The 23,152-nt window shown below is 42.1% G+C and overlaps 1 protein-coding gene across 4 annotated transcripts in view; it reads left to right on the forward strand.

Annotated features, from left to right (window-relative positions):
- Window positions 1–21,552, forward strand: part of LOC145355489 (uncharacterized) — a 440,243-nt gene extending 418,691 nt beyond the window's left edge. For 3 of the 4 annotated variants that reach the window (XM_080207659.1, XM_080207661.1, XM_080207660.1), the window contains 3 exons: window positions 5,052–5,167; window positions 8,312–8,433; window positions 16,218–17,209. In XM_080207659.1, coding sequence (XP_080063785.1) covers window positions 5,052–5,167; window positions 8,312–8,433; window positions 16,218–16,414 — 435 coding nt within the window. In that variant the 3' untranslated portion in view covers window positions 16,415–17,209. Of the gene's footprint in view, window positions 1–5,051; window positions 5,168–8,311; window positions 8,434–16,217; window positions 17,210–21,416 lie in introns of those variants that run through there. The other variant, XM_080207658.1, reaches the window with a different exon arrangement.
- Window positions 21,553–23,152: the final 1,600 nt, after the last annotated feature.

Here is a 23,152-nt window from a genome sequence, read left to right on the forward strand (position 1 = left end):
CTCTAGTTTTAGACTCCCCTACCTTTGAGAAAAGATACAGACTATCTAGCTGATCTACGCCCCTCATTATTTTATAGATCTCTATAAGATCACCTCTCAGCCTCCTATGCTCCAGAATAAAAAGTCCCAGCCTCTGCTTATAACTCAAACCATCAAGTCCTGACAGCATCCTAGTAAATCTCTTCTGAACTCTTTCTAGTTTAATTGTATCCTTTCTATAATAGGGTGAGCAGAATTGTACACTGTATTCCAAGTGTGGCCTTACCAATGTCCAGAGGCTGGATAGACGGGGACTTTTTTCTCTGGAGCATAGGAGGCTGAGAGGTGATCTTATAAAATAATGAGGGGGAAGATGTGCCAACTCCTATATTCAATCAATTGGTGTCATCCTCACGCCTCCAAGTTCTGTATCCTCCAGTCTGAAAAACAAACATTTGCCATGACATCACTATTTTCTGTCCTTTAGTCAACTGCATGAGCATCAGTTTTATTAATTTTCAACTGAGCTGGCATTCTGTGCCTTGTTCTTTCACCTTGGGTACTCACAAGGGGAAAAAAAACTATTTATTGAGGGATTTAGTTCAGCAAGGCCTTTGCTAATCATTGACGTTTTATCAATGTGGTTTTTAATTCTGTACTATATTTCCACTATTTATCTCCACATTTATGCTCTATGTAAATAACAACAATTAAGATAAGCTCATGGAATGTTTGTTCTGATGTTTATCGTTAAATCTGTTTTCTGTTACATCTTTAAGTTTTATCAGTTGATTCTATTTTCTGTAGCTGGTCCCAGTTGAAGTTGCAGTTGTTTTGTGAAGTATTCAAGACATAATTGAAGATCTGTGGATATCTTTAAAATCTTTTTTTTATCCATTCCCACTGCACTTCCAATCATTTTCTATTAGGAAGAGCAAAGAAGCTTTCGGAAGTAATTTTTATTTGGGTGGAGACATCAATCTCCGGCATGTAGGCCAGAGACTGTGGGAGGCCGAATACAAAGCTTCTAGTCCAGTAATGGGCATCCTAGACTAGTGAGTGGGTGGCATGAGTGGCCCTCCTTCATCTCCGTGGGCGGCAAGATTACAATCAAGCTTGTTCAATAACCGTGACCCCATGAATGAATAAGATTAAATACACTTAATACACCCTGAATATTTCATAACTGGTTATAGAAAATTTATGTATTAATGGAATTATCCTCAACTTCAAATGGTAAAACCCAAATTAAATTTACACTTTGGACTCAGAGAGAGTGCACGGTCAGTGTTGTGAGCAATCAGCACTTAACTTGCCCCTGATTTACATGCATATCACTTCAGTTATGCCAGTAGGAAAAAAATTAAATGGATGGATATCGTGCTAACTCTGTGCATGGGCAACAGTCAACAAAATGTCTTATGGGCTGCACTCAGAATCCAGAAGGGTTGCATGTGGTCCCCAGGCTGCAGGTTGCCCACCGCTGCACTAGACAGAGAGGGCAAGTCTAGTTCTTTAGGAAGATTAGTCCCCATCCCCACCTATACCTCACCCTACCACCACCAGAACTGCACACAGCTGAGCCCTGATATCAGTGACCAGCAGGGCAGCAGCCAGGTTCCCCAGCTGCACCTTCAGAGATTCCCCAGCCAAGGAGCTGGAGAGTCGGCAAACTCCACCAAAACTTGGAAGAGAAGAGTTCCAGGCTAATGCAGATTTGTATGAGGTGTTGGGGAGGAGTGGGGTTGGTGATGGAGGAAGGGGCTCCCTTTTGTTGTAAACGAGAGAGACCTGAGGCTGAAGCTGCCTAAGCTGAGGTTTTCCACAAGCTGCCCATTACATTTGGAGATCTGAGTTCCAAGGGAGATGATGCATTCTGCAGCTGGCTTTGATGGACTGTTATGGATATGAAACTGAGGTAGCTGAGTGGAGCTGAGATCAGTCATGATTTACCTGGATGGTGGGATGGGCCTGAGGGGCTGAATGGCCTCGTCCCACTCTTCCTTTCCTACTAACTTAACATCGGTGCCAGATGTAGGGGCACGAGTCTCACTGGCCCATTGAGAAGGGTGAGTCCCTACCAGTATAGCTTGAGCCCCTGAAGACAAAGGTAACCTTATCCATGTTTTGTATGATCAGACTCACGCAAAGTGCTAACGGCTATTTATTTATTAATATCAGAAGTAGGCTTGCATTAACACTGCAATGAAGTTACTGTGAGAATCCTCCAGTCACCACATTCCGGCGCCTGTTCGGGTACACTGAGGGAGAATTTAGCATGGCCAATACACCAAACTAGCACGTCTTTCAGACTGTGGGAGGAAACCAAAGCACCCGGAGCAAACCCACGCAAAAACAAGGAGAACATGCAAACTCCACGTAGACAGTGACACAAGCCGGGAATCGAACACAGGTCCTTGGCGCAGTAAGGTGGCAGTGCTAACCACTGTGCCACTGTGGCTGTTTTTTAAGAGCTACCAATCCATCCTAGAATACCTATGTACGTACATCCTCCATTCACAGGGAGAAAGAGCCTTTCAATGTGGCCAACCGTTCTTACTGCAGGCATTGGCACATACCTCCCACTGATGAACCCACTACCTGGTTTTGCCAACATCATAAATTCGAAGGTCCTGGGCATATCACAGTGTTGAGTGACGTGCCGAATGGGATCCCAAACTGGAATCCAGTCATTAATATGCTGTTACTGATTTGAGTCAGCTAAGTTTGATTTGTTTAGGCACATAACACTCACTCATTCAGTACTAAAATCCCAGCATGAAGCCAGGTGCCTGGCTGGGAACTGAATGCCAGCTATCAGTCTGACACTGGTAACTGCTGTATCAATGCACAAACTTTTAATGGCCTGACCCTTGGCTGACTCTTGGGATTTTGTGTTTCTTAAGGCACAAGGCAAGTTGACAGCAGAGAGGAATAGTACAATGTTTATATAATTTGGAGAGTCTACCATCCAGCTTAGCATGAGTTGTGCCAAGGGAGGATGAGGGCTGGGTGTACTCTTGCTAGATATCAGCTGTAGTTCAGTTGGTATCACACTCACCTCTGAGTCAAAAGGTTGCAAGTTCAAGCCCCAGTTGGGAGAGCTGAGAGTCCAGGCTGCAAATCTCAGTGCATTACTGAAGGAGTGCTGCACTGGCAGAGATGCTATATTTCAAATGGGATATCAAACCAAGACCCCATCTGCCTTTTCAGGTCAGCATTAGAGGCGGCACAGTGGTTAGTGCTGCTGCCTCACAGCGCCAGGTTCTATTCCTGGCTTGGGTCACTGTCTGTGTGGAGCCTGCACATTCTTCCCTCTCTCTGCGTGGGTATCCTTCAGGGGCTCCGGTTTCCTCCCACAGTCCAAAAGTCGTGCTGGTTTGCTGCATTGGCCATGTTAAATTCTCCTTCAGTGTACCTGAACAGGCACCGGGGTGTGGCGACTAGGGGATTTTCAAAGTAACTTCATTGCAGTGTTAATGTAAGTCTAGTTGTGACTAATAAATAGACTTTAAACATTAATGATTCCATGACAATATTTCAGAGGAGCTGAAGACCTCTTCCTGCTGCCCTGGTCAATAATTATCTCTCAACCAGTGTCACTGAATGGGTAATGCAGTTGTTATCACATTGTGGGAGCTTGCTGTATGTCAAGTGGCTGCTGTGCCTCCCACATTACAACAGTGACTGAACTTCATTGGACAGAAGATTGTGAAAAATGCAAAATTCTTTACAGTGCATTAACGTTGCTGCTTCTCAAGTCTAAACATGTCTGAACTAGATTTTCACCCTTTTTGCTAACTTTGCAACAAAGCTGTTGATTTTCTCCTCGTCATAAGTTCGTAAGAAATAGGAGCAGAATTAGGCCATTCCACCCATCGGGTCCGCTCCACCATTCGATCATGCTGCTATGCTCCTCATCCCCATTTTCCTGCCTTCTCCCCATACTCCTTCAACCCATTACCAATTAAAAATCTAACTCCTCCTTAAATTTACTGATATTTGTTCACTAGATTGATTCCCGAGCTGAGGGGTTTGTTGTATGAAGACATTGAACAGTTTAGGCCTATACTCCCTGGAATTTAGAAAAATGAGGGGAGATCAATGTCCCAGCATCCACCACACTTTGGGATAGCGAATTCCATAGATTCATAACACATTGAGAGAAGTAGTTTCTCGTCAATTCTGCTACCCCTTATCCTAAGAGTATGGTCTCTCATCCTAGAATGTCCCACAAGAGGAAGCATCTGCTACATGTCTACCTTATTCATACCTTTTATCAGTTTATAAATCTCAATTTGATCTCCCCTCATTCTTCTAAATTCCAGAGAGTGTAGGCCTAAACTGTTCAATTTCTCCTCGTACGACAAACCCTTCATCTCTGGAATGAATCTGGTGAACAAACTTTGTAAAGGCTTTGTAAATGTGTTGGTGCCCGAAACATTGACAACTTCTAACAGAAGTTGATTCACTAGTTTGATAGCTCCCTCATGCCTGTACTCTGCCCGCACTCATGGGAAGAACTCAAGTGTCCACTCGGCCTACAAGGTTCACAGCACACGCTTACACTAACAGCAGTGACTGGATGAATAGAAATCCCGTACATTCAACAGAACCCGTCTGGTCTTAGTTTTGGTGTGAAAGATTGTGAGTTGTGGTGCTGCACTTTAGTTCTGGACTTGGAGTGGCATTGTGGTTAGCACTGCTGCCTCACAGCGCCAGGGAACTGGATTCGATTCCTGGTTTGAGTCAAGGTCTGTGTGGAATTTGCATGTTCTCCCCGTGCCTGAGTGAGTTTTGTCCGAGTGCTCCGGTTTCCTCCCACTGTCTGAAGATGTGCGGTTCGGTTAATTGGCCACGCTAAATTGGCCCTTAGAGTCAGGGGGATTAGCAGGGTAAATACGTGCGGTTGGGGGGGATAGGGTCTAGGTTGGATTGTTGTCAGTGCAGGCTCGATGGGCCAAATGGCCTCATTCTGTATTGTGGGGATTCTATGATTCAAGGTGCTTTATAGCAGTTCGAGCTGTAATTGTACATCAGTTATTGAAACAGAACTTTCTTTGCTGCCGCAGCTAAAATATCCTGTGAGAAAACAAAGAACCCTACCTCCCCTGAAACTTCCCAGACAGCAATCAGCTGACAGTTCAACAAGCCTGAAACAGGAAGAGCAGGGAACCTCTCGTGAAAGGTTAGTGTGTGTATTCTTGTGTGGTCAATGGGATGAGAGTTGAAACAAGGACATTTCCAAGTCTGGCTGTCCCTCTGTAATATAATAACCGGCTACATTCTTAGATCCTGTGAAAAACGGAGAGAATCCAGTTCTTCATTGCAAACCTACAGCAATGCGTCAATTTTTTTTTAGATTCTCCTGCTATAAAGCTCATTTCAAGAAGAAAGGCCAAAAAGCCTTCCTAATCCAAGTAAATTCTCACCTTGTCATAAAACAGAAAGGACCAACTATCTCCACAAAGAGTCGATAAACTCTTATTATCCTCTGCCCTTGCTGGCAACATCTCAAGCTGTTTAGGGAAAGCGATTAAAGTGCTTTTTTTCTGCCAAATCAAACAAGCCACTTAACATGAAAATAAACACTGCAAGAATAAAAATATCCAAAGCTATGGGCTGAGAACAAGGAAGTTAAATCAGTAGGATCGATGGGAGTTCAGTTTGGCAACCCTAACCCTCCTCCTGTCAGGAAAAAGATGCAAAAGTCTGAGGTCACGTACCTACTGATTCAAGAACAGCTTCTTCCCTGCTGCCACCAGACTTTTTAATTGGACCTACCTTGCATTAAGCTGATCTTTTTCTATGACTGTAAGATGCACCCTCTCCTTTCCTTCTCTAAGAATGGTATGCTGTGTCTTTGTATAGTGCGCAAGAAACAATACTTTCACTTTATAGCAATACGTGACAATAATAAGTCGAATCAAATCAGAAATCAAATCACTCGCCTGTGCCAACATTTCCTTGAAATTGGCTGTGATGTGATTCTTCACCCAAAAGTCAAAAGATCTTTCCTGTACAAAAGCATCAAGAAATGATGAGGAGAATTGAGAGTTGTTCCAGAGGCTGCCAGGACAAACAATAATTATTATTCTCAAGGAAGTTGTTTTCTTAATGCCCCAGCCAAAGTACACAGAAGGCCAACATAGTCTTCTGACTGTTGTAATGTGGCACTTGCAATCTTATGTGTATTGCCTTTTGTAGTATTTTATCAGTCACTACACAATGTCAAATCAATCTGCAGGAGGATTTTAGAGCTGAAAAATTCCTATTTTCTACTCTGCAGCGGTAAGACCATCTTTTGATAACCAAAGCTGTTTCTCCATTAGGTTCCCAAGTTTTGAAAACACATATTCCTTACCCAGTACTGAAGTCAAAATGTTAGAAAGGATATAGGACTGGATTTTATAACCTCGCTCGTTCTGAAATCATAAAATCCTGCCCAAGGTCAATGAACCTTTCCATGATTTGCCCCTCACCCACTCCTATTCCCATGGTAGGCTGGCTGGTAAAATTCCAGTCCCAATTTCTTTTTAAAACTAAGTGTAACTTTTAATAAGTAAGGGTTAGTCAAACTGAGAGGCAGCGATGTTTAGAAGAGCCACTCTATCTGAGACATCCAATATAATCATTCCAGTCATCCGCTCTAACATTGATCTCTGCCTTTTGTACTCTTCTTGCTGCCTCACAAAGCCAGTGACCCAGGTTCAATTCCCAGCTTGGGTCACTGTCTGTGCAGAGTCTGCCCATTCTCCCCATGTCTCTGTGGGTTTCCTCTGGATGCTCCAGTTTCCTCCCCACAGTCTGAAAGACATGCTGATTAGGTGTATTGGCCATGCTAAATTCTCCCTCAGTGTACCCGAACAGGCACCGGAGTGTGGCGACTAGGAGATTTTCACGGTAATTTCATTGCAGTGTTAATGTAAGCCTGACTTGTGACGCCAGTAAATAAACTTTAAACATTAATGAGTCCATAGCAATATTTCAAAGAGGAACTGAGGGCCTCACCCTGCTAATTAGGGCCTCCCTAATTATTGAGGGATCAATAATTATTCCTCAACCAGCATCACTGAATGGATAATCCAGTCATTATCACATCCTGGGAGCTTGCTGTGTGCAAATTGGTTGCTGTGTGGCAACTAGGGGATTTTCACAGTAACCTCATTGCAGTGTTAATATAAACCTACTTGTGACACTAATAAATAAACTTTAAACCTCAAACACTGGCTGGAATTTCCACCCAACCCCCCCCCCGCAATCCCCAAGCTCAAGGAGCCGAATGGTCTACTCCTACTCCTACTTCCTACATTTCTATGAATCACCCATCATTCACGTTCACTAAAAATAGCTATCTATAGATACAAAATAATGTGGGGCTGGCAGAGAAGGAAACTAAACCACCTGGCACATACTGCTCCTAAAGCATCCTATTATACTGAATGGAGAATGGGGGATATGTTGATCATCAGGGATTAGATAAGGGGTTAAATCTATAATCAGACGTGTAGCATGTGGGACCAAACTCATAATGAGGTGCAGATAGTTGAGGTCACATTGTATTATGATGTCTTGATACGTTTATTGAATGCTGTAGTGTATTGCTTTTTGAAATAAGCCTGTTTTAATGTTATTTTTTAACTTGCGCTGGTATTTCAGGATCGCACAAACCTTTCAATGTGTCAGTCAGTCCGAATAGGGTGACATCAGCAATATCCTTGATTAGGAATTTGCCATCCTCCGTGATCATAGACACATAGAAATATAGAAGACAAGAGCAGGAGGAGGCCATTTGGCCCTAAGAGCCTGCTCCGCCATTCATTATAATCATGGCTGATCACCCAACTCAATAGCGTCATCCTGCTTTTTCTCCATAACCTTTGATCCCATTCACCACAAGTGCTATATCCAGCCGCCTCTTGAATATATCCAATGTTTTGGCATCAACTACGTCCTGTGGCAATGAATTCCACAGGATCACCACTCTTTCGGTGAAGAAATTTCTCCTCACCTCAGTCCTAAGTGGTCTATGCCGCATCCTCAGATCGTGACCCCCTGGTTCTGGACTCCCTCAGGTGTCTTTGGGGTGAATGGGATCAAGGATTATGGGGAAAAAATAGAATTAATCATTGAGCTGGATGGTCAGCTTTGACAAAGGGTAATCTGGACTCGAAACATCAACTCTTTTCTCTTCTCACAAATGCTGCTAAATCTGCTGAGATTTTTCCAGCGTCTTCTCTTTTGGTTCCTCCCTGCATTTACCCTGTCTAGTTCTGTTAAAAGTCTGTATAAGATTGGCCCTCATTCGTCAATTTCTTATTTTCAATTTCAGAGCCCTGGTGATCAAGACCTCGAAGAAAGAATCAGTTTCCAATTTGTTGAAAAAGAAGGAGTTCAAGAAAGCTGTGAAGGCCAGTTACCCGCTGAGTGCCAAAGCACTAGGAACCAAACAAAGTAATGGCAAAAAAAAAATTATCTTATGATAGAAAGCGTTGCAAATTCATAGCATTAGATGAGAATGATATAAATTTCAGCATTCGGTGCTGACAACACTCGGGGGGGGGGGTGCCACTAATGATCTCATACCGTGACAATGTTGGAGCTCCATGAGTCAGACAACGAATGAGGAATAACCTCATTTCCGTTCTGATGAATTCTGAGCAGGATGACCATAATGCATGTCAACATTGAGCAGAATTCGCCGGCCGTTCACATCAGCGGGATCTTCCAGTCCCGCTGACGGCGTGGGGTGGGATCAACAGGAAATCCCACTGACAGTGGCGAGAAAAGAAGATCCTGCCACCGGCGAGCAGTGCACCGACACCTGCTGCCAAGAAGCACTGGGTTGCGAGGCCAGAGAATCCCACCCCAATGTTAGTGAATGTTGATGATGTTTAATTTAGAAGCAAATCACAAGAACAAATGATTTTATGTGGATGAGTAGATTTCAAATGGGAAAAGTACAGGATCCCTACGGTGCAGAAGGACACCATGTGGCTAATAAGTCTGCACTAACTCTTACCCAGCCTTACCCTGTCACCCCATGCATTTACCCCGCTAACCTATATATCTTGAGATGGCACAGTAGCACCATGGTTAGCACTGCTGCCTCACAGCGCCAGGGAATTGGACTCAATTCCGGCTTCGAGTCACTGTCTGTGTGGAGCTTGCACGTTCTCTCTGTATCTACATGGGATGACTCTGGGTGCTTCGGTTTCCTCCCCCAGTCTGAAAGTTGTGCTGGTTAGGTGCATTGGCCATGCTAAATTCTCCCTCAGTGTACCCGAACAGACGCCAGAGTATGGCAACGGGAGGATTTTCTCAATAACTTCATTGCAGTGTTAATGTAAATAAACTTAAACGTACGGCGATAGGACCTGAGTGGGATTGTTGTCGATGCAGGATCAATGGGCTGAATGGCTTCCTTCTGCATCGTAGGGATTCTGTGATTTTATGAATTCATTCTACAGTTCATGTGCAGGATCACGTTCCCAAGCTCTAATCCTCCCTGTATAGATAGGTAAAACGTGGCAACTCAATCCACATAGAAAATAAGGGCGGCATGGACAAGTTGGGCTAAAGGGCCTGTTTCCATGCTGTAAACCTTGATGACTCTATAAAATTATTTTCTACACCAGAGGTAACTTCAGCAATCCTTCATTTCCAGTGCTCAAGGCAACTGTGAATTGATGAAAGATCCACATGACTGTAGTCCCAACCCTCAACCCACACACGTACTTTGAGTGCAGAAACATTGAACTACATCTTAATTCACAATGTCGGGCTTAATTTAACAAGCTAGCACATGTTAGGGTTAACAATAGGGACAAAATAGTAAAATATTATTTAACGACTTGACACAGTATGGTGAGATATTTTCACTCGTGGGACAATCCCGAATAAGGGGATCTAGCTACAAGATAAAGGGATGGTCCGACCATTTAAAACTGAAGTGTGTAGAAATATCTTCTTGCAGAGGGTAGTGAGTCTCTGGAATTCTCTACCCCAAAGGATGGTGGGGACTGGATCATTAGAAATATTTAAAGTGGGGGTGGATAAATATTTGATAGATCGAGGAATAGAGGACTATGAGGAAATGGTACAGAAAAGGAGTTGAGGCCCCTATAGATCAGCCATGATTATATTGAATGGTGGGCAGGCTTGAAGGGCCTGGTGGTCTATTCATGCTTCTACCTCCTGTGTTCTTACGTACTTGAGTTGTGACGGTAGTAAGGCACTAATGAGGAACTCAAACCTGTATAGACATGGAATAGTTTAACAAAAGTGAAGGAATTGAATCAAAACTGAATAGATATTCCAATTATGTCTGTAATTGGGTATTAGTTGGACAGTATTGCATTAACACCTATCTGATCATTAATGTAATGACTCTTTCTGAACACTATTCCATTTCGATTTACAATCTCAATTTGCAGAGTATAGATGAGCTACATTGAGGCTGAACATTGAGAGTGCACCAAAGGGTTTGGAGGAAGGGAATTTTTTATGTAAGCAGCCCTGTAAATGGCCGCTAGAGTAAATTTTTTTAAAGTAGTTGCAAATGATAGTGCAGTGGTCACGTCTCTGGACTCATGGCTAACACTCTAGGGATATGTTCAAATCCCACCATGGCAACTGGTGGAATTTAAATTCAATTACTAAACCTGGAAGATCTAGTCTCAATAAGGGTGACCATAACACTGTAATGGATTGTCTTAAAAACCCATCCAGCTCCTTTAGGGAAGGAAACCTATCACTATTACTCAGTCTGGCCTCCATGTGACTCCAGACCCACATCAATGTCATACAGCTCAAAAAAGGCCCTTTGCCCATCGAGTCTGCACCAACAATATTTATCATGAAAGGTGAACTAATCCCATTTTCCTGCACTTGTCCCATATCCTTGAATATTATGTGGTTAACGCTTAACTACCTTATGAAATGGCATAGCAAGATATTCAATTCAAGGGCAATCAGGGATGGGCAACAAGTGTTGGTCTTGTCAGTGATGCCCAAGTCCCAGGAAGGAATAAAGGAAAAAATCAGTTAGAAAATGTTGATGTGGTTTCTGAAAGCTGATTGTTTTCAGAACGCACATGTTGATACTGACAGGAGACTTTTTTTAATATTCATTCATGGCACATGGGCATTGCTGGCTGGCCAGCATTTATTACCCATCCCTAGTTGCCCTTGAGAAGGTGGCAATGAGCTGCCTTCTTGAGCATTTGATACAACTGAGTGGCTTGCTAGGCCAGTTCCGAGGACAGTTGAGAGTTCCTGTGCCATTTCTGTGGCTCTGGAGTCACATGTAGGCCAGACCAAGTTAGAACAGCAGGTTTCCTTCTCTAAAGGACATTAGTGAACCAGATGGTTTTTCCTGACAATCAACAATGGTTGCTCGGTCATCGGTACGTTATTAATTCCAGATTTTTAAAAATTGAATTCAAATTCCACCAGCTGCTATGGCAGGATTCGAGCCCGGGTCCCCAGAACTTTAGCTGACTTTCTGAATTAATAATTCAGTGATAGTACAACTAAGCCATCGCCTCCCTGTTTGGCAAAACAGATTGGGTGTATTAAATATGTTCGGATTCTGAGTCAGGAGGCAAATGGTGGAACAGCCGCCCTCATTTGATAGCTAGCTAAGCAGAGATAGTATAGAATCTCGTTACTCTTGTATACATTCTGCAGCCTGCAGTGTGTTTGGAGGACGGTAGCATTGGTGACATTGACAGTGTCAGCCATGAAGATGTATTATCTGCAGCTAATCCCACAGTAGATGATACAACCCTGAACCTGTTAATGGTCTGCTGAACCTGTTACAGCTATTGCTAGATAAGTTCCCCTGCCCATAAATGTAGTTGGCAAGAAGCCAGCTGGCATCTTCCCGACACCAGTGGGAGCTGCCTGGTGTTCCCCGTGTTCCTCTTCCAGTGTTAAGTGAAAGGGGGATACTCACTGGGGAAACTCACAGTCCTAACAAAGGACAGTACAGCACAGGAACAGGCCCTTCAGCCCGCTAAGCCTGTGCCAAACATGGTGCCTACCTAAACTAAAAGCATACACGCTTAGGGAGTCCGTATCCTTCCAGTCCCATTCTATTCATGTATTTGTCTAGTTGCCCCTTAAATGCTGCTATCATACCTCCTCCCACCACCTCCCTGAGCAGCGCATTTCAGACATTCATCACCCTCTGTGTAAAAAAAATTTGCCTCACACATCTCTTCTAAACTGTTCCCCACACACCTTAAACCTATGTCCCCTAGTACTTGACTTTTCTCCCTAGGAAAGAGCATTTGACTATCCACTCTGTCCATGCCACTCACCTTGTAAACCTCTGTCAGGTCATCCCTCAACCTCTGTCATTCCAGTGAGAACAAAGTGAATTTATCCAACCTCTCTTCATAGCTGATACCCTCCAGACCAGGCAATATCCTGGTAAATCTCTTCTGTACCTTCAGCAAAGCATCCACATCCTTCTGGCAGTGTGGCGAACAGAATTGTACGCAATATTCTAAATAAGGTCTAACTAAGGTTCTGTACAGCTGCAGCATGATCTGCCAATTCTTATACTCAAACATTGTGGGCGCACAAATAACAAAGCGTCTGCACGCATGGCAGAAACCAACAGGGTAGAATGAAGAAAAAAGTGCAGAAAAGATTTACTAGGATGTTACCAGGACTTGATGGATTGAGTTATAAGGAGAGGCTGGATAGACTGGGACTTTTTTCTCTGGAGCATGGGAGGCTGAGGGGTGATCTTAGAGGTCTATAAAATAATGAGGGGCATTTAGACAGTCAATATCTTTTCCCAAAGATAGGGGAGTCTAAAACTTGAGGGCATAGGTTTAAGTTGAGAGGGGAGAGATACAAAAGTATCCAGAGGAGCAATTTTATCAGGCAGAGTGGTGAGTGTCTGGAACAAGCTGACAGGTAGTTGTAGAGACGGGTACAATTTTGACTTTTAAAAAGCATTTAGATAGATACATGGATAGGAATAGGTATACAGGGATATGGGCCAAATGCAGGCAATTGGGATTAGCCTAGGGGTTTAAAAAAAAAGTGGCATGTACAAGTTGGGCCGAAGTTGACTCTATGATTCTAAGTTTAAAATGCTACTACAACTCTTAACACCAGGGAAATCACATACTTACTTAGCCACCAATTATTTATGACGGGCAGATAACAGGAAACTATAGGGGTGTTAAGGGTGCATAATTGTATAGATATTCAAATACACCAGTAATGTATTTCATTGTAAACTGGCGGGGGCAGTTCCAGAGCTGGTACACAGTCTCACGGGAAAATTGGATGATGTGCCAAGCAGACAGAAATCCAGGTAATGGATCTCTGCCCTTTTCTGCTTGGTTACTCTACACAAATGCATAGAATAGTGAAGAACTGGACATGTATTGATCTCTAGAAGAATCATGGATTGATAAAGTGCGGAAGAAGGCCATCCAACCCATTAAACCCATGTCTGCTATAAACAATGACTATTGGTAAGTAAATAAAAATAATTGCCTAAGTTATTGTTGTCAATATATAAAAACATTTTTTATTCTCTCATAAAATATCTCCATACACTACGGGCTAAAGTAGGTTCCCATAAGCGTCAGGATCCCACTGATTTCACTGAAGCAACCAATCTTTACATGGGAGCTGTGGATGTGAACATTAGCAAGCATTCCTCCTCCATGGAAGAAGGAGATCTGAGCTAATCCTGATCCTGTGCTTTACTGATGTCCACACATTTGTATCAAGGTTCGCTGGATGGTTCCCTGGAAGCCTTTGATATTTCCCATCTCAGCCGAGGTGAATGAAGCCAGCTGCAGTGCATGCAATAGTGCCCCTAATGTTCCTCAGTTGACAGGCTGGGAATGGAGTCTGACACCCCGCTGGTACATATGGCTCAGTTACCAAATGGATAAACTTGCTCAAGCCACCAGGAAGATGGTTTTTAAACCTGGAAACGTAAATGGATACTGGAGTGCCATCACATTTAACTACATAACTACAAGATGTGCGAACCATCAAGTCTTGCAATTATGTCACTTTAATAATTAAACTGCTAGGTTAATGAATCATGAACTGTGATAACAACTTTTCTTCACAGATTTCACACATCGCCCGTGTGAAAAGCCTTGAAAGGAATTCAGAGGTAGATTCCTCCTAGAGTTTCACATATGGGACAGAATGGACCTCCATCTTAATGCTCACGAATGATGCCTTGACGCTGCCATTAATGTTGTCTTCACTGAGTCTATGGATGTTTGAATGGCAGCATTCTGTCTTGTTGAATAGGAACTGTAGCAAAGTGAAAGGGCTGTGCATTCTCTCGTTTCTTTCTCTATGAACAGTATGTTTTGTCTGTATAGCGCGCAAGAAACAACACTTTTCACTGTATGTTAATACATGTGATGATATTAAATCAAATCAAACCACAGTGAGGCACAACCCTAATTAATGGATCCCACTATGCATCAAGATTATATCTCCCGATAGTTGGATCCACTTTACCCAACATTTACAACTCTTCAACTCTGCACATATGAGATTAACGTTTCCTTCACATGTGCTTGGAACTATAGTACGAGGTATGGTGGGAAGGAGGTAACAGAGCACATGCAATCTGTGGCGTATTCCACCAATCGTTGAGCCCTCATCATAGAAGAACATTAACACTTGTATACGTTAGGAAGGAATGCCTTCAGGTACCTCTTTGATCTTCATGTCTCCCTTGGCTCAACATTTTCTGTTTTTGAGCAGATTCATTCTTCTCATATGGATGTGAAAAAATATCTGTAGTGATCTGAGGATGGGAAGTTCACTCTGAGACTGGGCAACACATAAGATGGAGGATTGCAACTTATGTAAGACTTTGAATGAAGTTTGGGCTTCAGGAGATGGTGTTTGAAGATATGCTAAAGCTACTATTGATGGACTAATCACATTTACAAACCTGGCAAAACATCTTCAGACACACAGTACCACAATATGAATTGTACACTGTGTACAAATCAGATATGATTAGAAGACTCATGTTGGATGAAGGAAATCAGCATTCACTGATCAGGGGAAGTGTTGAGTTCATAGTCCCTGAGGTTAGACATTGCTGACTATTAGGACTTCACCTTTCATGATATTAATCATGTGCATTGTGACTTTTTTATTATTAAGTAATTTTGTCTCATGAATCTGTAACCTACTCTGTAAACCTTCTGGACTTTTAAACAGTGATTACTCAAATATATTGGTAACTCTCAATAATGGTTATTTTTTAAATAGACTTTGGTGGGTATTCACACAGTTAGAAAAATAGACCAGAATGGAGACATTTAATTCCACAGTGGATGTTGGCTTAATGGCTGTCCAGTTGTAAAATGTCTTATAGTTCTAATTAAGGCAGTAGGTATCAATGACTACTGAATTCTCATGCAATCTCCTTCTCAAGTCTGCAGTGATTCCAATAATAATTCAGTAGACAGAATTTTTCCCAAAGCCAAACATGCCTGTGATCTGGGAAATAAAAACCTCTTCTCGAACAATTTAGCTTTCTGAATGTTGATGCATCCAGTAGATTCTTCCAAGAAGATGACTCAGTTCAGGAAGCTAATCTACTTGAAGTCTTGGCAAGAAGCTGAACTAGGTTTTCTAGAGCTCCAAGCTATCAGTCCAAATATAACGAGAGAAGTGTGATTGGGTCAACAGGCAGATTGCAGCTCAGTGTTTCTCAGTTGTGTGCTGGCTGATAAAACTTTCATCTGGATCAGACTTTTACTGACATGGGTCCCTGCTCTCAGGCTGAAGAGGTGCAAGAAGACAGGAAAATAAGAACATTTGTCCCTTAACCACAAAGTAAGCCTGTGAAAGCGTAGGAGTAAGAAACACGAGAAGAGTGACAGACAGAGCAGAAAATGATTTGATAAGCTTTTCACTTGACATGATGCTAAATGTTATTAAAATTGGAATGGTGAGGTCAGTTCGAAGATGGCAGTCGTACTCGATAATAACAGTAATTCATCAGTCCGATGGAGTTTGAAGTTCTTTTTAAAGGAATGAATCTTTCTGACTTTCCAGAGCTGTAGCACAATGGAAGGGTTAATTTTTTTTTAGCTTGAATATTTAATGGTTTGTTGTATTATGGGCAATAGATTGATGATAACTGTGTGTGCCCATATGTGTCGGCGTTACTAACATATATTCCTTGCCCTGATTCTTGTATCATTCACTTTCAGTTTTGAAAGCCTGGACTCCTGAATTACCACAGAGAGAGACAAACTTGCAAGCTATATTGTGGGAGCCTCTGCAAGGCCATAATTTCAGAAAATGTGAACACACAGTTTCAGGCAAGGGAATTTTGAACATGGTCAGACCTGTGTGTGAAGTGTCAGTTGGGATCAATCTGATATCAACTAGGAAACCAGAGGAGTGATTGAAACGTCGTCTAATATCTTTCCCCATAACATGCTACCAGTGCGATTCAGTTACAAGTCCTTTCTTTCTATCTGAATCTGGATATTATGGACTAGTCACTACCACAACCATTTCCTATTTGAAATGGGTAAAGAGGCCTGAGACGCATGTCGGTCACCTCTATGATCTGACTCCAGTCCAGATCGAAAGAATGACCTCTCCCCTCTGCTGGGTGTAAAGAAGTTTCAGCAGTTCCTGGTTGGTCCATGATGCTGACACTGCCCCTAATTAATGCCAATTCCAACAAAGTCTGGAAGTTTCACTCAGAAAAGCAACAAAGATCACCACTGTGAGAAGTTGGAACTCATCCCCATGAGTGCAGCAGGCAAGGTCAAAGGTCAAAGGTTGAGGTGAATCAGAGGGACCTTTGCTGCCCAACCAATTGTACCACCTGCAGTAAACCTAGAAGCATTGTTACCAAGTGGTGGCAACTTAAAATTGCAAAATATTCAATTTGCCATCACTAGCATCCTTCACCTTGGGAGGCACACACATTTTCCAAAAAGGAAAGACATTATTGCATTGGCCTAAGCCTATTGTAAACAACTACACTGGATCGAACTGTGCTTCAAGGTATAGCAAATATGTGATTTGCATGATTAGAATACACCATTCATGGTTCATGCATAGCCTAGTGATTGATGTGTCCTTTTCATGCAACCTCACAACCAGTTAATGTTTTTGTACCATATATGTATATGTACATGTGTTATTTATGTATATGTACCATTTATGTGTATATGTGTTTTATGTAGAGGTACCATTTATGTATATATTATTTATGTATATGTCCATTTATGTATATATATTACTCATGTACCATTTATGTATGTATACCATTTATATGTATGTACAATTTTATTTAAATATAACATGTATATTTTTCATTGAAGTATTTGTAACATTTATATGGAACAATATTTTGTTAAAGTACCAAAAATCATATGTTAATTATCTAAATATTTGTATTGTCAGACTGTGGCCTTCTGTTGCCTATTAAATTACTTTAGTTATAGTTTGAGGTTGAATGTTCACGATTACTGTACATAAATCAATATTTTTATCACGTGACTGGCTTATAACACTGTTTGGATCATTGTTCTCAGTGCAGTAAACTTTGGGAAACCTGAAATAAAAGTGGACAATTCCTTGGAAATACATTATAGAACTTGTAAAGAAAAAAATATAGGATGGCGTGTTGCTTAGTGACCCTTAATGAAAGTTGAGAAAGGTAGGACCCTTCTACACACTGACTGAAACAAAAAAAAGTGGGGAAATTAGCAGGTAAAGGGCAAATGTGTAGAAATAGTTGATGGGTTCGTCACCCTATTTATTATCTGTTAGAACCTTGGTTTGCAAAGCGACTGGGTCTTTATCAAAGCAATTAGCATTCTTAATTGTATAGAGTTGAATGAGGATGGCCTGATAGTCCATTTGATCTCATCTACAACATCTACCGTCTTGCTATTTGGTACTTAGTTGCTCCTTATCTTTGAGCCTTTCGGAGGGATAATTGAATGGCTTAATACCATTCACTCAACAATACCCCTTAATACCTTTGACTAACAAATCAATCTCAGAATTGAAATGAACAGTTGATCTAGCATCAATTGCCATATGCAGAAGGATGTTCCAAACTTCTACCATGCTATGTGTATAGAAGCATTTTCTAATTTTACTCCTGGAATATCTGGCTCTAATCTTTAGTGTATTCCCCATAATTTCAGTTAATTTCCAAAACTGTTCCCCTGGACACCTGGATTCTGAATGGGCTCCTCCACATTTAGAATCATAGAAACCCTCTCATTGCAGAGGGAGGCAATTCGAACCATCGGGTCTGCACTGACAACAATCCCACCTCAAGACCTATCTCCACAACCCCACACACTTATCCTGCTAACCCCTCTAACCTACACATCCCGGGACACTGAGGGAGAATTTAGCACGGCCAATCAACCAAAACCTGCACATCTTTGTACTGTGGGAGGAAACTGGAGGAAACACACGCATGCACAAGGAGAATGTGCAAACTCCACACAGACTGCGACCCACGGCTGGGAATTGAACCCAGATCCCTAGAACAGTGAGGCAACAGTGTTAACCACTGTGCCACCGTGCCACCCAATGCTGTACATGGAACTCCAGAGCTGACAGGGTCACTGTACAGTTTCACTGTGACACATGTGATTTGGGATTCATTGATCTAGCAACGTAAACCATCATCATGTCAGTCACATGTTACATGGCCAGTCAACTCATACCTTCTGTTTCTTCCTGTTTCCCCATTGATATGTTACCCATGTTTACCCTGTACCTTCATTTCCCACCAAACAGCCCAGGTGAGAACCCCAGCCAACCTTCCATGAGACGTGGCTGCCTCTTTGGATTCCATGGTCTTCCTAGCTGGGTAGCATTCATGAATTTAATTTGTCTGGATTGAAACTAATTTCAGACCATGAGTGTACAATGTTTGCTGAAGGTTCCAGTACAGATCGTTTTTTTTATTATCATGGGACATTGACACCAATGACTGGCCAACTTTTATTTCCCATCCGTAGTTGCCCTTGTTCAGAGGGTAGTTGAGAGTCAGCCACTTTGCTGTGGCTCTGGAGTCACATGTGGGCCAGGCCAGATAAGGACGGCAAATTTCCTTCCCTAAAGAACATTAATGAACCAGATAGGTTTTTCTGACAATCAACAGTGGTTTCATGGTCATCAGTAGATTCTTAATTCCAGATATTTTCTATTGAATTTAAATTCCACCATCTGCCATAGTGGGATTTGAACTCGGGTCCCCAGATCATTACCTGAGTTTCTGGATTAATAGCCCAGCGATAATACAACTAGGCCACTGTCTCACCAGGATATCCACTCAGTAATTTCCTCCAATTCTGTGACTACTCTCTTTGATGGGCACCTGCCTGCTTTCCTTTAAAACAATAACAATTTGCACTTTTGGAGCACCGTTAACATTGCAAAAAGTCCCTGGGTGCATATTGCGAAATATAAATTTGACACTGAACTGCAGAAGGAAATGTTAGATTAGTTGACCAGCAGCACAGTCAAAGAGATGGGTTTTAAGGAGTGTTTTAAACCAGGAAAGAGAGACAGAGAGGTTTAGCGAGTGAATTTCACAGCGGAGGCCCTGGGAAACTGAAGGCATGGCCGCCAATGTTGGAGCAGTGAAAATCCAGGGTGTACAAAAATAGAGGAGCTCAGGGATCTTGGAAAAATAGAGAGCTGAAAGATATTAAAGAGATAGAGAGGGTGAAACCATGGAGGTATTTGAAAACAAGGGTAAATATTTAAAGTCTGGGATTGTTGCCAGAGAGGAGGTCAGTTTAGATCAGTGAGCACAGCTGTAATAGTTGGGGCTTTCCAAAGCTTTTACAGCAGAGATGATTTAGCCTAACAGGTCCATGTTGATCTTTGTGCAAGTTAGGATGCTGGCAGCTGAGTTTTGACAGAGCCAGAGTGGATAGATTTTGATCAGCTTTCCTCTCTCAGTTCCAACCCAAAACTGCAGCCTCCATTTGCAGCTACTTTATGAGTCTACAATGTATTTCCAGTATTTTCCATTCTTAGTTTCAGGTTTCTATCATTTGGCCTTTCCTGTACACCTCCACAATTCTCTGTTCTGAACTGTGTGGACATGAGCTTTCTGGAGTCATTCGGAATGTGGGAAAATGTCATCTGTCTGATGCAGAGGAACATCTGTACCATCTTCACAATGGCTTTGTTCAATGCGGGAGAGGTCCCCGAACAACCCGCTCGCTCCTGACGTAGATTTCTTGATGCCTGTTACTGACAGTAATACAAATCAAATGGAGTGCATTTCTAAATTAAATTGATCTACCTTCCCTCCCTAATGGATAGGATGGTGTGGTGGAGGACCCAGGGGTGAGGCCGTGCCTTCAAGAGAGCTGGGCAAAAAGGACATTAAGCGAAAAAGTCCAATAAAGAGCACTAAGAACAAAAAAAAGAGAAGTATAGAAAATCAAAAATATAGGGACCCTGAAATGACGCTGTTTCAAGGAACTATTTTAAAATAGCAGGTTGGCAGAATGCCACGTGAATACATCAATTGTTTGTACACAATATATTTTCAATATCGATGAATATGAATTAGAGAAAGACAATAAAGATGAGAATAAAGATGGATGGTGAAACTTACTCTGCCTGTTTGTGTCTATGTTTATGAGTGAGGCTATCCCACCCTGGTAATAGTCAAATGAAAGGTGGCCTTTTCAGAAGCTTGCTCTTCTCCGTAAAAGTGCACAATGTAACATGAGTAAAGTAGGAGAGAGCATTTACAAAACAATGCAGAGTTAAAAAGTACCAGTCATTCTAATAATGAATTCATCAACGGCAATTTTCAGTGCGGAATTTCACTCCCCTGCCTGTGCAATGACGTGTTCTTCAAATGACTTTTAGAGATATTTAGAATGGTTCTCCCTCTCGTATCTGCAACTCCTGTAGGATGCTGCTGTGGGGACGGGAAAGGGTAGCAAATGCAGCAAGTATTGTCGAACCATTCTCATAATTTGTTAATTTGCAATTCCATCCTTTGCAGGCACTAATTAAAATACTTTCTAACGTTAACTTGATCAGCTAAAATCAAATATAATACACACTCCTAATGCATTACACAATTCTCAAATGGCTATGAACTTTATTTGATGTGCTTAAGACAGACTGTAGCTGCTGTAATGTGCTTTGCTTCTGGGCTGTGTCAGCCTTGCCCTTTTGTAACCAGTCTAGTTTTCCTGCACTACCCTGAAGTATCAGGGTGAAAGTCCTGAGAGGTCAATGTTCCAGTTGCTTCCATTTGGCTTCAAATGCTACTTGAATCATTTGGAGAGAGGAGGGAAAAAAAGGAAAACAAATAATTTATAACTTATCAAATAAATCGTTATCAAGTGTCCAAAATCCTTAACTCTTTTTCAATTGCTTGCTTGCAGGGAAATCCAAGGAATGCAACTTGGAAGACACTGGCGTGATTTCCATCAGTGAGGGTCTGGATGCATGCCGAAGATCTTCCTAAGTTGTAGTTTACACTTTTGTCAAGGAGGAAATAAAATGACCAAATGCAGCATTTCTGTTTGTTTCTGTCTGGTTCATTGAGAAATTGTCAAACCAGGAAAAAGGCATTGTTTGCAAATCTCTTTGTGTTTTCTGTTTAACCCAGACACGTTGGTTAGTTTAAATGTAGCTGAAGCAATTGGCTACTGCAGAACCTGAGAGGCTACAAGATCCCGGCAGCTTTGCAAACTTGGGTTTAACTATGAAAAAAGCATGCTGAGTGATCACTGGGAAAAGGCAGCCCTGGTCAGGGCAAAGGAACAAAGAAAGATTGGAATTAGGAGCAGAAGTGGGCAAATTCAGCCCTTCGAGCCTGCTCCTCCATTCAATCAGATCATGGCTGATATCTCCCTGGCCTTATTCAACTCCCTACTTGTTCACTGTATCCCTTTAACCCATTTTATTACCAGAAGTAAACCTATCTCCTTGTTTAAATCATTTAATGATTCAGACTCCAACATGCTATGGGACAGCGAGTTCCACAAATTCACCACCCTCTGCGAGAAGTAGTTCCTCCCCATTTCAGTTTTAAATCTACCGCCTCTCAACCTATACCTGTGACTTCTTGTTCTAGAATCAATTGGTCTACCTTTACTTAATCAATGCCTTTTAAAATGTTATATACCTTGATCAGATCTTCTCTCATTCTTCTAAAGTCCAGCAACTATAATCCTGAGCCATTTAATCTCACCTCATAAATCAACCCCTTCAGCCCAAGAATCAATCTGGTGGACATCTTCTGAACTGCCTCCAATGCCACCACATCCTTCCTCAAATAAGGAGACCAAAACTGGACACAATACTCCGGATGTGGTCTCACCAACAACCTGTACAATTACAACAACACTTCACTACTTTTATACTCCAGTCCTTTTGCAATAAGTGCTGACATCCCATTTGCCTTTTTTGTTAGCTGCTGCACCTGCACACTGACTTTCTGTGATTCATGAACACAGACTCCCAGATCCCTCTGCCCTGATGCATTTTGAATCTGCTTTCCATTTAGGGAATAATATGCCTTTCTTTTTTTTAACCAAATTGGGCAACCTCACATTTATCCACATTAAACCCCATCTGCCAAATTTTGGTCCATTTTCCTCGCCTTTCCATATCTGTCTGTAAAATCATTATTGTCTCTTACTGCCTGCTTTCACACCTATTTTGTTATCATTTGCAAATTTTGCTTTGTTACACTCTGTTCCTGCTTGCAGATCATTTATATACATGTAGAAAGGTGCGATGTTTGTTTGTTGTTGCCCATCAGCAGCTCCAAGTATGCAAGCTTCTGATCCATATACTGGGTCTTGTTTTGAAAGAAGTGCCGGATCATGGACACGGATGCCACCATCTCACGTGAGAACACCATCTACCAGGTACACGGTACATATACTTGCAACTCGGCCAACGTTGTCTACCTGATACGCTGCAGGAAAGAACATCCTGAGGCATGGTACATTGGGGAGAACATGTAGAGGCTACAACAACTGATGAATGAACACCGCTCAACAATCACCAGGCAAGACTGTTCTCTTCTTGTTGGGGAACACTTCAGCGGTCACAAGAACTTGGCCTCTGATCTTTGGGTAAGCGTTCTCCAAGGCCTTCACGACACACA

This window comes from Carcharhinus amblyrhynchos, chromosome 19 (assembly GCF_965287045.1).
Source record: "Carcharhinus amblyrhynchos chromosome 19, sCarAmb.v2.hapA, whole genome shotgun sequence".
Taxonomy (NCBI): Eukaryota; Metazoa; Chordata; class Chondrichthyes; order Carcharhiniformes; family Carcharhinidae; genus Carcharhinus; species Carcharhinus amblyrhynchos.